General features: G+C 50.9%; 1 protein-coding gene across 4 annotated transcripts in view; it reads left to right on the forward strand.

The window, feature by feature from the left end:
- LOC140425013 (E3 ubiquitin-protein ligase HECW1-like) overlaps positions 1 to 14,942 on the forward strand; it is an 856,744-nt gene that overhangs the window by 570,780 nt on the left and 271,022 nt on the right. For all 4 annotated transcript variants that reach the window (XM_072508780.1, XM_072508779.1, XM_072508783.1 and 1 more), the window contains one exon: positions 7,737 to 7,922. In XM_072508780.1, coding sequence (XP_072364881.1) covers positions 7,737 to 7,922 — 186 coding nt within the window. The remainder of the gene's footprint in view (positions 1 to 7,736; positions 7,923 to 14,942) is intronic.

Raw genomic sequence — 14,942 nt, forward strand, 5'->3', positions numbered from 1 at the left:
GGTGGTCAGCAGTGTTGGGTGGGCGGGGGGTGGTGAGCTGTGTTGGGTGGGCGGGAGGTGGTGAGCAGTGTTGGGTGGGTGGGGGGTGGTGAGCAGTGTTGGGTGGGTGGGGGGTGGTCAGCAGTGTTGGGTGGGCGGGGGGTGGTGAGCAGTGTTGGGTGGGTAGGAGGTGGTCAGCAGTGTTGGGTGGGCGGGAGGTGGTCAGCAGTGTTGGGTGGGCGGGGGGTGGTGAGCAGTGTTGGGTGGGAGGTGGTCAGCAGTGTTGCGTGGGTAGGGGGTGGTGAGCAGTGTTGGGTGGGCAGGGGGTGGTGAGCAGTGTTGGGTGGGTGGGGGGTGGTCAGCAGTGTTGGGTGGGCAGGGGGTGGTGAGCAGTGTTGGGTGGGTGGGGGGTGGTGAGCTGTGTTGGGTGGGCGGGAGGTGGTCAGCAGTGTTGGGTGGGCGGGGGGTGGTGAGCAGTGTTGGGTGGGTGGGGGGTGGTGAGCAGTATTGGGTGGGTGGGAGGTGGTCAGCAGTGTTGGGTGGGCGGGGGGGTGGTGGGCAGTGTTGGGTGGGTGGGGGGTGGTGAGCAGTGTTGGGTGGGCGGGAGGTGGTCAGCAGTGTTGGGTGGGTGGGGGGTGGCGAGCCGAGTTGGGTGGGTGGGAGGTGGTCAGCAGTGTTGGGTGGGTGGGGGGTGGTCAGCAGTGTTGGGTGGGTGGGGGGTGGTGAGCAGTGTTGGGTGGGTGGGGGGTGGTGAGCAGTGTTGGGTGGGTGGGAGGCGGTCAGCAGTGTTGGGTGGGTGGGTGGTGGTGAGCAGTGTTGGGTGGGCAGGGGGTGGTGAGCAGTGTTGGGTGGGTTGCAGGTGGTCAGCAGTGTTGCGTGGGCGGGGGATGGTGAGCAGTGTTGGGTGGGTGGGGGGTGGTGAGCAGTGTTGGGTGGGTGGGGGGTGGTGAGCTGTGTTGGGTGGGCGGGAGGTGGTCAGCGGTGTTGGGTGGGTGGGAGGTAGTGAGCAGTGTTGGGTGGGCAGTGGGTGGTGAGCAGTGTTGGGTGGGTGGCAGGTGGTCAGCAGTGTTGGGTGGGCGGGGGGTCGTGAGCAGTGTTGGGTGGGTGGGGGGTGGTGAGCTGTGTTGGGCGGGTGGGAGGTGGTCAGCAGTGTTGGGTGGGTAGGGGGTGGTGAGCAGTGTTGGGTGGGCAGGGGGTGGTGAGCCGTGTTGGGTGGGCAGGGGGTGGTGAGCAGTGTTGGGTGGGTGGGGGGTGGTCAGCAGGTTTGGGTAGGCGGGAGGCGGTCAGCAGTGTTGGGTGGGCGGGAGGTGGTCAGCAGTGTTGGGTGGGTAGGGGTGGTGAGCATTGTTGGGTGGGCAGGGGGTGGTGAGCAGTGTTGGGCGGGTGGGGGTTGGTGAGCAGTGTTGGGCGGGTGGGGTTGGTGAGCAGTGTTGGGTGGGTGCGGGTGGTCAGCAGTGTTGGGTGGGCAGGGGGTGGTGAGCAGTGTTGGGTGGGTGGGGGGTGGTGAGCTGTGTTGGGTGGGCGGGAGGTGGCCCGCAGTGTTGGGTGGGTGGGGTTGGTGAGCAGTGTTGGGTGGGCAGGAGGTGGTGAGCAGTGTTGGGTGGGTGGGGGGTGGTGAGCAGTTTTGGGTGGGTGGGAGGTGGTCAGCAGTGTTGGGTGGGTGGGGGGTGGTCAGCAGTGTTGGGTGGGTGGGGGTGGTCAGCAGTGTTGGGTGGGTGGGGGGGTGGTGAGCAGTGTTGGGTGGGCGGGGGATGGTGAGCAGTGTTGGGTGGGTGGGAGGTGGTCAGCAGTGTTGGGTGGGCGGGAGGTGGTGAGCAGTGTTGGGTGGGTGGCAGGTGGTGAGCAGTGGTGGGAGGTGGTCAGCAGTGTTGGGTGGGCGGGGGTGGTGAGCAGTGTTGGGTGGGTGGGAGGTGGTCAGCAGTGTTGGGTGGGTAGGGGGTGGTGAGCAGTGTTGGGTGGGCAGGGGGTGGTGAGCAGTGTTGTGTGGGTGGGGGGGTGGTGAGCTGTGTTGGGTGGGTGGGAGGTGCTGAGCAGTGTTGGGTGGGTGGGAGGTGGTCAGCAGTGTTGGGTGGGCGGCGGGTGGTGAGCAGTGTTGGGTGGGTGGGAGGTGGTCAGCAGTGTTGGGTGGGCGGGAGGTGGTCAGCAGTGTTGGGTGGGCGGGGGGGTGGTGAGCAGTGTTGGGTGGGCAGGGGGTGGTGAGCAGTGTTGGGTGGGTGGGGGTAGTCAGCAGTGTTGGGTGGGCGGGAGGTGGTCAGCAATGTTGGGTGGGCGGGAGGTGGTCAGCAGTGTTGGGTGGGCGAGGGGTGGTGAGCAGTGTTGGGTGGGTAGGGGTGGTGAGCAGTGTTGGGTGGGTGGGGGGTGGTGAGCTGTGTTGTGCGAGTGGGGGGTGGTGAGCAGTGTTGGGTGGGTGGGGGGTGGTGAGCTGTGTTGGGTGGGTGGGGGGTGGTGAGCAGTGTTGGGTGGGTGGGGGTGGTCATCAGTGTTGGGTGGGTGGGGGGTGGTGAGCAGTGTTGGGTGGGCGGGAGGTTGTCAGCAGTGTTGGGTGGGTGGGGGTGGTCAGCAGTGTTGGGTGGGCGGGGGGTGCTGAGCTGTGTTGGGTGGGCGGGAGGTGGTGAGCAGTTTTGGGTGGGCAGGGGGTGGTGAGCAGTGTTGGGTGGGTGGGGGTGGTGAGCAGTGGAGGGAGGTGGTCAGCAGTGTTGGGTGGGTGGGGGGTGGTGAGCAGTGTTGGGTGGGTAGGAGGTGGTGAGCAGTGTTGGGTGGGTGGGGGGTGGTCAGCAGTGTTGGGTGGGTGGGGGGTGGTCAGCAGTGTTGGGTGGGTGGGAGGTGGTCAGCAGTGTTGGGTGGGTGGCGGGTGGTCAGCACTGTTGGGTGGGTGGGGGGTGGTGAGCAGTGTTGGGCGAGTGGGGGGTGGTGAGCAGTGTTGGGTGGGCGGGAGGTGGTCAGCAGTGTTGGGTGGGTGGCGGGTGGTCAGCACTGTTGGGTGGGTGGGGGGTGGTGAGCAGTGTTGGGTGGGTGGGAGGTGGTCAGCAGTGTTGGGTGGGTGGGGGGTGGTGAGCAGTGTTGGGTGGGTGGGGGGTGGTGAGCAGTGTTCGGTGGGTGGGGGGTGGTGAGCTGTGTTGGGTGGGCGGGGTGGTCAGCAGTGTTGGGTGGGCGGGGTGGTCAGCAGTGTTGGGTGGGCGGGAGGTGGTCAGCAGTGTTGGGTGGGTGGGGGGTGGTGAGCAGTGTTGGGCGGGTGGGAGGTGGTCAGCAGTGTTTGGTGGGCGGGAGGTGGTCAGCAGTGTTGGGTGGGCGGGAGGTGGTCAGCAGTGTTGGGTGGGTGGGAGGAGGTCAGCAGTGTTGGGTGGGTGGGAGGTGGTCAGCAGTGTTGGGTGGGTGGGAGGTGGTGAGCAGTGTTGGGTGGGCGAGAGGTGGTGAGCAATGTTGGGTGGGCAGGAGGTGGTCAGCAGTGTTGGGTGGGCGGGGGGTGGTCAGCAGTGTTGGTTGGGTGGGAGGTGGTGAGCAGTGTTGGGTGGGCGGGGGGTGGTGAGCAGTGTTGGATGGGCGGGAGGTCGTCAGCAGTGTTGGGTGGGCGGGGGGTGGTGAGCAGTGTTGGGTGGGTAGGGGGTGGTGAGCAGTGTTGGGTGGGCGGGAGGTGGTCAGCAGTGTTGGGTGGGCGGGAGGTGGTCAGCAGTGTTGGGTGGGCGGGAGGTGGTCAGCAGTCTTGGGTGGGCGGGAGGTGGTCAGCAGTGTTGGGTGGGCGGGAGGTGGTCAGCAGTGTTGGGTGGGCGGGAGGTGGTCAGCAGTGTTGGGTGGGCGGGAGGTGGTCAGCAGTGTTGGGTGGGCGGGAGGTGGTCAGCAGTGTTGGGTGGGCGGGAGGTGGTCAGCAGTGTTGGCGTGTGGTGTGACATCGAATTTAAAAACAGTGATAATCCCAGAACTGAAGGCAGACATTAAGCGGTGTGTCCCATTGCTGCATTTGCACCTCACCACACGGCCTCTTATTCCTCTTGATGATAGATTCACAATGGTGCTGGGACAGAAAGCTCCTAAGATTCCAGGGTAAAAGGATAAGGTAACAGTTCCGAGAACTGTCAGCAATGTGTATATATGTACTCCTGCTCCATTGATGACCAAACGATGTGGGCCAATATGATCATACTCTCTGAAATTTGATTATAATTTATCTCATATTTTCCTGACAAAGCCTTTTCGACATTGGTCTCTGGGAGGGTAAATTGGTCCTGTTACCAATTCCAATTGGGCTGTATATCAGGAGGTTTCATTGCATGACCTCCCGCTCCAAATCCCTGCTTTTGCCAATGGTTGCAATCTAATGACAATCTATCAATAATAATGCCAGAAACCACTCCACATTGTGTGGTTTTTCTAGGGCTACATTGCACCCTGGACACATTTCAAAGCTGTTGTCTGGCCAGAGTGAAATTGGAAGTTGTAACATTTATGTGCTTTGACTGTTGGATTGCTCTCAGGTATCTGTGAGATATTCCCAACACAATCCAAGAAGTTTGACAACAATGCAAACAAAGAAAATCCTGCTCAAGAAAGTAAAATGAATTGAGTTCATCCCTTTAATGCTGATCCATTATACAAATTGGACTGCAGTATTGGACTCTGAAATGGTTCTTACAGATTGGAGGGTAGATGATAAAACCCTACTATTCAAAAAGTGAGGTAGAGATAAAACAGGGAACTATAAATCAGTGAGCCTGACATCGGTAGGGAAGTTGCTAGAGTCCATTATCAAGGATTTCATAGCACAGCATTTGGAAAGCATTGGTACAATCAGACAAAATCAGCATGGATTTACAAAAGGGAAATCATGCTTGACAAATTTACTAGAATTCTTAGAAGATGTAACTAGTAGAGTTGACCAGAGAGAAACGGTGGGTGTGATTTATTTAGACTTTCAGAAAGTTTTCAACAAGATCTCACATAGCAAATTACTGTGTAAAGTTAAAGTGCATGGGATTACGGGTAATACCTTGAGATGGTTAGAAAGCTGGTTAGCAGACAGGAAGCAAATAGTTGGAATAAATGGGTCTTTATCGGATTGGCAGGCAGTGACTAGTGGGGTACCGCATGGATCTGTGCTAGGACCAACTATTTACATTATAGATTAATGATTTGGACGAGGGAATTGAATGTATTATCTCCAAATTTGCAGATGATACAAAGTTGGGTGGGAGGGTGAGCTGTGAGGAGGATGAAGAGATACTTCAATGGGATTTGGACAGGCTGAGTGAGTGGGCACATCCATGGCAGATTGCAGTATAGTGTGGATAAATGTGAGGTTATCAGGTTTGATAGAAAAATAGGAAGGCAGATTTTGATTAGAATGGGTGTAAATTGAGAGAGGTGGATACTCAGCGACACCTTGGTGTCCTCGTGCATCAACCGCTGAAAGTAAGTGCGCAGGTAGAGCAGGCAGTAAAGAAGGCAAATGGTATGCTGGCCTTCACTGTGAGAGGGTTTGAGTTTAGGAATAGGGATGTTTTACTGCAACTGTATAGGACATTGGTGAAGTCACACCTGGAGTATTATGTGCAGTTTTGGTGTCCTTGTCTGAGGGAAGGATGTTCTTGCTGTGGAGGGAGTGCAGCGAAGGTTTGCCAGGCTGATTCCTGGGATGGGGGTACTGCAGTATGATCCAAGTCGGTTAGTGTTATCTTCAGTGGAGTTTAGAAGAATGAGAGGAGATCTCACAGAAATTTATAAAGCTCTAACAGAATTAGACAGAGTAGATTCAGGAAGAATGTCCTCGATGATAGGGGAGTCCAGAACTAGGGGTCATAGTTTGAGGTTAAGGGGTAAACCTTTTAGGACTGAGGTGAGGAGAAATGTCTTCACCCAGAGAGTGTACCCACAGAAAGTAGTTGAGGCCAAAATATTGTGTAATTTTAAAAAGGAGTTAATATAGCTCTGAGGGCTAAAGGGATCAAGGGATATGGGTGGAAGGCTGGATCAGGGCATTGAACTTGATGATCAGCCATGATCATAATAAATGGCAGAGCAGGCCCGAAGGGATGGAGGGCCTCCTCCTGCTTCTATTTTACATGTATTAATAACTACAGCTATCATCCAAGATGAATTTGAGTACAATTTAGTCTTACCTGCGCATTTGCTGTATTACATTGATTGTCTTGTTAAGAGTTGTGGATCAGTATTTTAATTTTACTGCCAGCAGTGTTCAAATATTTAAACCTCCCAAAAATCAATTCTGCTGGCACATTGGTGATGAAAAGTCAGCTCCTACAATAAAACACAAGTGCTTGTGAATAAAATGAAATGAAATGAAAATCGCTTATTGTCACAAGTAGGCTTCAAATGAAGTTACTGTGAAAAGCCCCTAGTCGCCACATTCCAGCGCCTGTTCGGGGAGGCTGGTATGGGAATTGAACAGTGCTGCTGGCCTGCCTTGGTCTGCTTTCAAAGCCAGCGATTTAGCCCTGTGCTAAACCAGCCCAGGATTGTTTTTAAATAAAAGAGAAATAAATGTAATTCTTGTTGCTTTTATCTAAAATGACAGCACTGACAGCAAGATTGCAGCGTTGGCAGGCCACTTTAAACCTATAGATGTGTTGACGATGACCATATCAGTGCTGATTTCCAGTGCCCTGCACTGAGCTCCAATCACAGTTTACAGGAACATGAACCCATTCCCTGGGCATTTATCACAAATGGCATGCTGGGCTGTGACAGGACGCAGTTAGTTAATCCCTTCCAACACTGTGATGCTCTACATTGTTGCCACCTCCCATTGTGCCCAGTTTGTTCCTGACTGCTATTTGCGTTCAGTCATATTCTTCACCAGTATCTCATTAACCAAGAGCAACACGTCTGTTAGTCACGTATATCAAGTGGAATGGAAAAGAGCACAGGGTTTTGAGAGTGGAACACATCACCGAGTTCAGGTCGCATTCCTAACCTGCTAACACTTTATTTCACCTGACACCATCAACTGGTTCCCACATAATACAAAGTATATTAGGATCCATGTTACAATGCAAACAAATTGGTAGCGCTGCAGTATAAATCACACATTACAGTGTATCATGAATCACATGATATACAATCTCTGCATTGTGCCTGATGATACGGTAAGTCTGCAGTTTGAATTTCACTGAACGTCGTGGATCCTATGGATGCAAAGTGAGAAGGACTCGAGCAGCAGCACATCTCCAGATGTTGATGAACTTGAACATATGGCCCAGATTGTACTTGAGTACTGTACTGAGAGAGAGCTGCACTGTCGAAGATTGCCTCTCACCTGAGACGGGATGGGACGTTAAATTGGGGCCTATATATTCTTTTTGATGGAAAGAGCACTTTTTAAAAATGGTGCACATTAATTCTCCTGTATCCTGACCAACATTTATTCCCCAACCAGAATCAAAAAAACAAATGATCTGTTCATTATCTCATTGCTGTTGTGTGGGGTATTGCTGTATGTAAATTGGCTGTTACACTTTGTTGTACCTGCTAAAGTACTTAATTGGTTGTAAAACAATTTGGGAAAGCATGATAACTTGAAGTACACTATGCAAATGCAAGTCCTTTCTATCTTTCTTAAACCATATTACTTTTATTGCCATTTAACAAGCCACAAACTGTATATAGTTCTCTAAGTAATACCCTCCTAAGCATCTGTTATCTGCTGGACCATGAACATGATTTGACAGTAAACCGCAGCATTAAATTGCTATTGCCCTCAGAAAGCAGCATAAACAGACACACTCAAACAATTTCTTCCATTGCAGAGTGCCTATCGAATATTTACTAATAGTAATTGCTTGAAGCATATGATACTGAAGATCCGCAGGGATGCCCGTAATTTTGAGCGGTATCAGCATAACAGGGACTTGGTGACTTTCCTGAACATGTTTGCCGATATGCAGCTCGAACTGCCTCGAGGATGGGAGATTAAGACAGATCAACAAGGCAAGGTAAGAAAGGCTAGGCCCAAGAGTATGGAGTAATTCTTCAGTTTTGTGTTTTTAAATGAATAGCATATATATGTTTTGTATTATCTTGTCAAGTAAAAATGGCCTCCGTGTTTAATCGTTCTCTCCCAATCTAACAGCCCTTTCAAAAGGTTTAATATCCACTATATTTTTGCACTTAGTAAGAGTGCAACATCTTTATAATTTAGAATCCAGGTTATGCTGAGCTCCTGGCCTGGTGCAATTCAGCCTACAATGCTGTATTACTCAATGACCAAGTGGGGATAGATTGTACAATTTTAGTGGAATCTTGTACAAAATCAAAATGCTGCAGATCTGAAATAAAAATAGAAAATTCTGGAAAAATTCAGCAGGCCAGACAGCATCTGTGGAGAGAGAAATAGAGTTATTGGTTGGAATATTCTGGCCCCGCCCACCAGCGGGATACTCCGATCTCACCAAAGTCAATGGACTTTTTGCTGACTTGACACATCCACTGCGGGGGAACCCGCCTTGCCGAGGCTGAGAAATCTCACCCAACATTTCAGGTCAATGACCTTTCATCAGAACCAGTCGATGAGCTCATCGGCAGAAAATTACCAAGCTGCTATCTGCCCATATTGTCCTGCCATTGATTAATGAAATTGTCGAGATTTATGTCTCTGAGAGCCATATACAGTGACCTTGTCATCCACTTCACAGATGTTAATGGTGGCTGCAGTGCCTCTTTGCCATTGCATCATCATGGCTCTCAGCAGCTCTCCCATTGCTCTCTCACAGTGGAGACCGCTGGACTCCAATCGAGTAGGCCCGATGCCCTACACTCCAACCTTCAGAGCCCACCCATCTTCAGTAGTTGGACGGTGAAGCGGAGGCATCTTCTTCATTAGTCTCCTCCCCACCCCCCACCCTAAGATTGCACGGTGGCACAATGTCAGAAATGGCACAGGCAGGAAATTTCAACACAGAGTGAACGCAATATAAGGGCATGTAAAATGTCTTATTTTACCTTTACTAAAGTTTGCTGACGTTTTTTTTAATGGAAAATGGAGGAAATACTCAGTAGAAGTTATGATGAAAAGTCATGGACCTGAAATGCTTATGATGTATCTCTCTGCGCTGATGCTGCCAGACTTGCTGAGTATTTCCTGCATTTTCTGTTTATATTTCAGATTTCCATTATTCACCATATTTTGCTTGTGCAAGTGAATTATTCTCCTCAACTGTTTATATATTTTGTGTAATGACCTCCAATTGGCATTATTGGTTGGCCAATTGGAGTATGAGCTCCCTCAATGATAGCTCATTGAGGGGGCCCATATAAGCACCTGTGTAGGCTTTGTGAGGCAGTCTTAAGTTGACTGGAATGCTAGCAGCACTGTTTGGAGCTGCTCGTGTATATAAGTTATTGCAAATAAATACTGGTGTGGTGATGGAACCCCTGCCTCCTGTGGATTATTACAGTGGTGACGAGGTAAACAAAGAACCTTGCGGAGACCAGCTGCTGCACTCGGAGGGTAAGCCTTGCTCTTTCAAAAATGCCTCTTTTTGGGAAGTTGGATGCATTCGACCCAACTATTGAGGACTGGTCCCAGTATGTGGAGAGAATGTGTTACTTTTTCCAGGCCAATGAGATAACGGAGGATGGAAGGAAACGGGTTATACTGCTGTCGGCGTGCGGACCCTCAACCTTCACCATTGTACGTAGTCTAACTTATCCCGATACGCCGGAAACGATACCTTTCCAAGAATTAACAAAATTGGTGGAAGAGCACTATGACCCAAAACCACCCCTCATTTTGCGTAGGTGCAGATTCTACACAATGAAGCGGGAAGACCGAGAGTCAGTCACAAATTTCTTGACCCGCCTGAGAAGGCTGGCGGAAAAATGTGAGTTCGGCCCGACGCTAAATGAAATGCTTCGGGACCGGTTAGTGTGTGGCATAAATGACCTCCAAATACAGAAGCGCCTGTTGGCGGAAACGCAGCTAGACTGCAGGCGGGCGTTACAGCTTGCACTGTCCCTAGAAAAGGCAGCAAGTGGGGCGCAGCAACTACAGGGCACCCCAATGGAGGTAGATACCTGGGAGAGGGACTACCACAATGGGTCCAGCTACCAGATAGCCGCCCTCAGGAAAAGCCCGAGGAACAGAGGGCCAAAGGAAAACCCCAGAACTGCCCCCAAGTCTGCTAGGACTAACTGGAGACAGAGGGAACTACCGGCTGAGGCTCCCCCAACAGAGAAGGACCGTTTCTGGCACCAGACAGAGTGGGGTAACAGCGACAGAAACCATAGAAGGACGTGGCAAAAGAGGAATAGCAGGTGGGGACGCAGGGAAGTACACAACCTAGATGCCCCATCCTCCTCCGAAGGGGAACAGTTATATAATATTGCGACAAAGAAAGCAGAACCTATTAAGATTACCCCACGGGTGAACGGTCGGCCGACAATAATGGAAATAGACACGGATGCGGCCGTATCAGTAATGGGAGTGGCAGCATTTAAAAAAATCAAAGATGGACTCCAGCCACTAACCCTAACAAAAACATCGACGAAACTTAAAACCTACACGGGGGAACCCCTGGAAGTTCTAGGCACGACTCATGTACCCGTGGAATATGACAAACAATTGCTCAGATTACCATTGACGATAGTAGAGGGCTCCGGACCGAACTTAATAGGACGGAACTGGCTGAAAGACCTAAACTTAGACTGGATGAAAAGTTTCCAGAGTGGAAGCGGGCAGTTGAGTGGAGTACTCCTAAAATACCCGGAGGTCTTCCAAGAGGGTTTGGGGGAAATTATAGACGCCAAAGCAACTTTGCACGTGGACCCAGAAGCCCTTTCGAAATTTTGTAAGGCCAGGCCGGTACCTTTTGCATTAAGGAAGAAAGTAGATGTCGAAATAGAAAGGTTACGGCGCGACGGCATTATCAGACCAGTACAGTTCTCAGAATGGGCAGCGCTGGTGGTACCAATTTTGAAGCCAGATGGCTCGATACGTCTCTGTGGAGATTTCAAACAGACGGTAAACAAATACGCACTGCTGGAGAAATACCCGATCCCGAAAATTGACGACCTATATGCCAAATTTGCAGGTGGCTTTTGTTCACGAAACTGGACATGAGCCACGCCTACCTGCAGTTAAAACTGGACAAGGACTCCCAGAAGTTCGCTACGATCAACACCCTGAAGGGACTTTTTTGTTATACTAGGCTACCCTTCGGAGTGTCATCAACCTGCGCTATATTCCAGCGTACGATGGAAAATATTCTGCAGGGACGACTGCAGGTGCCGATTTATTTGGACGATGTCTTAATCACGGGTAGGACAAACAGGGAACACTTGAGGAACCTGGAGGAAGTGCTCAGGCGTTTCGCAAAGGCAGGCGTACGGCTGAAAAGAGAAAAATGTGTTTTTCTGGCCCCACAAGTGACGTACCTGGGATATAAAGTAGACGAGTCAGGCTTACACCCATTGGAAGACCGAGTAAGGGCAATAAAAGAAGCCCCAGCTCCCACCACGGTCCAGGGAGCTACGATCATTTCTAGGATTGGTAACATATTATGGCAAATTTATTGAAAATAGGGCAGTCATCCTAGAACCCCTCCACCAGCTACTAAAAAAGGGACAAGAATGGAAATGGTCCGCCCGCCAAAACCGAGCATTTAGGGACAGTAAGGAACAGCTGTCATCCGAAAATGTCCTAGAGCATTATGACCCAAGGAAGGAGTTGGTGGTCATGTGTGACGCATCACCTTACGGGGTAGGCGCCGTCTTAGCCCATAGAGGAAGGAATGGGGAAGAACGGCCAATAGCCTATGCTTCGAGGACTTTGGCGATGGCTGAGAGAAAGTACGCCCAAATCGAGAAGGAAGGACTGGCGGTGATATTTGCAGTAAAAGAATTTCACCAGTATCTGTACGGGCGGAAATTCACCATAGTGACGGACCATAAGCCGTTATTAGAGTTATTAAAAGAAGACAAGTCCATACCCCCGATTGCATCAGCTAGAATCCAACGCTGGGCGTTGCTACTGGCGGCGTATAGATACGTTCTGGAGCACAGACCGGGAACGCGAGTAGCAAATGCAGATGCTTTGAGCAGACTTCCCCTCCCAGACACCCCGCCACTAATACTGAAAGTAGGGGAGACATTAATGACTCTAAATTTTTTGGACACCCTACCAGTGGACGCACAACATATTCGGTTGTGGACGCAAAAAGACCCAGTTTTAGCCAAGATGAAGCATTTACTGCTAACAGGGGAACTGGAGAGACCAGTGGAGCTCCAGATGCACCCATACTGGAGCAGAAGGGACCAAATAACCGTAGAAGACGGTATCCTATTATGGGGAGCCCGGGTAATAGTCCCAGCTCAGGGCCGTCGGGCAATCTTAATCGAGTTACATCACGGACACCCAGGGGTGTCTAAAATGAAGATGCTAGCTCGAAGCTACGTTTGGTGGCCAGGATTGGACACAGACATAGCAGCCTTGGTACGTCGGTGCCAGGAGTGCCAACAGGGGCAAAGAGTGCCACCAGCTGCGCCATTGCACCCGTGGGAATGGCCAGGCAGACAGTGGACCCGCCTACATATTGACCATGCCGGCCCTTTCATGGGCTCAATGTTTTTGGTGATAGTGGACGCCCACTCCAAATGGTTGGACGTCCACCGGGTAAACGCGGCAAGCACAGCATCGACAATTGAAAAGCTCAGGGCCTCGTTTGCAACACATGGACTTCCGGAGGTATTGGTGTCGGACAACAGAACGGCATTCACAAGTGGGGAATTTGGAAAATTCCTAAAGGGAAACGGAGTCCGCCACATCAAAACGGCCCCTTACCATCCAACGGCCTGGCAGAGAGAGCGGTCCAGACACTAAAAGCGGGACTCAAGAAGCAGCCGGCAGCATCAATGGACACAAAGCTCTCCCGCTGGCTGTTTGATTACAGGACCACACCGCATTCCACAACGTGCACACCGCCAGCTGAACTCTTAATGGGAAGGCGGCTGCGGACGAGGCTGAGTCTCCTTTTCCCAAATTTAACGGGGAAAGTGGAGAAACAACAGGAGGTCCAATGCAGGGGCCATGATAATAGTCGGCAGCAGAGACATTTCCAGGTGGGGGCACCGGTTTGGGTCAAGAATTATGGGAATGGACCAACGTGGGTCAAAGGCACGGTAGAGTCCCAAACAAGGCCCATATCATATAAAGTTTCGATAGGAGGTAAGGTTCTGAAGAAACACCTATACCAAATAAGGGCAGCGGAACCACACCTGGAGGCAGTCGAAGCAGGACCTCCTCAAGCTGGGATAGCTCAGACGGGAAAGATACCCACACCCCAGCCCCGAGCAGTTTCTCCAGACCCCGTCATCCAGTCGTCAGAGTCGGAGATGGACACGTTCGACGAGGCCGCCGCGACACCTCTCCCCGAGGAGGAGGAAGTACAACTTCCAAGGAGGTCGTCCAGGAAAAGACGGGCACCTATAAGGTACACCCCACCCACGTCGGAGAACGACCCGGCGGACGACACAGAGGTGACAGACCCGGACAGGAGGAGCAGGAAGAAGCTCCGAGGAATGCCAGCTGTCAGGAATTCCTCGGACCTTGGGGGGGGGGGGGGTGTAATGACCTCCAATTGGCATTATTGGTTGGCCAATTGGAGTATGAGCTGCCTCAATGATAGCTCATTGAGGGGGCCCATATAAGCACCTGTGTAGGCTTTGTGAAGCAGTCTTAAGTTGACTGGAATTCTAGCAGCACTGTTTGGAGCTGCTCTTGTACATAAGTTATTGCAAATAAATACTGGTGTAGTGATGGAACCCCTGCCTCCTGTGGATTATTACATTTTGGTTCAAAAACAAATGACATTTTGTCCCCCCTCCAAACACTGAATGAGTGTTTTTTTCTGCATCAATAAGGCCTGGCGGAATATCGAAAATAAGCAGTTTTTCTCCATATTTAATACTTGCATGTAGTGCACCAGCTCGTGTGGTCAGCCAGGACATGATATGGACCTTTCTCGGCCCAGTCAGGGTTCAAGAGACAAACAGATTTAAAGTGGATTGGCAGGTTGTGCTTTAAGCAAAGACGTGTGGAACTAGAACATCCACTATCTGAAAGTCTCACTCTGCAGTGTGCAGGGAAAAGAAAAGTCTCATAGTTGTACATTCCAGAGATTGAGAGGATTCAAGAAGTAGAAAAATGCACGTATAATTGCAGGGGAGTCAGTAAAGTGAGCCGCTGTGATTTTAGTTTTGCCTACTGACTACTCTTTAACTTGATGCCCGTGAGGCGAACTAAGGAGAGCAGGCTTCTGAATTAAACTATGACACAAGGTGTCACTCAGAGTGAATAAATAAACATTAACAAGGAGCAAGTGAGTGGTAGTTGTGGGGACTTGGACAATAACGAGACATAGGTCTTTTTGTCTGTCACAAAAGGGAACCACAAATGTTGTTCCGCCTCCCAGGTTCTTGAGGAAGGAAAGTTCAGAGCTTCTGGAAAAGCTTTTGGAAATGGGAATCGCCAGCCAGAGATCATGACTCATCTTGGGACCAATGAAAAAGGGAAGACTACAATTTAGTTAAGTTTGCGTAGTTTGAATCAAAACTGCCTTATAAGACTAAAAAAGTGGTTAGAGAAAGGAAGACTGGAGGCATCCTTAAGAAATGCATGTCTTAAGAGCGAATTTGGGATTTCTGGGCCATTGGGAAAATCCAGAGAAAGACAAAAACTTCACGGAAATTACCTGAACTGAAGTGGCCTTTATGTGGAGAGGATTAATTGTATGGAAGAGGAATATTTAAACTTGTAAGATAGATGGAGTTCACACAATGTGGACCAAGATACTACTAATAATAATAATCTTTATTGTCACAAGTAGGCTAACATTAACACTGCAATGAAGTTACTCTGAAAAGCCCCCAGTCGCCACACTCCGGCACCTGTTCGGGTACACCGAGGGAGAATTCAGAATGTCCAAATTACCGAACAGTACGTCTTTCGGGACTTGTTG

This window comes from Scyliorhinus torazame, chromosome 6 (genome assembly GCF_047496885.1).
Source record: "Scyliorhinus torazame isolate Kashiwa2021f chromosome 6, sScyTor2.1, whole genome shotgun sequence".
Lineage (NCBI taxonomy): Eukaryota > Metazoa > Chordata > Chondrichthyes > Carcharhiniformes > Scyliorhinidae > Scyliorhinus > Scyliorhinus torazame.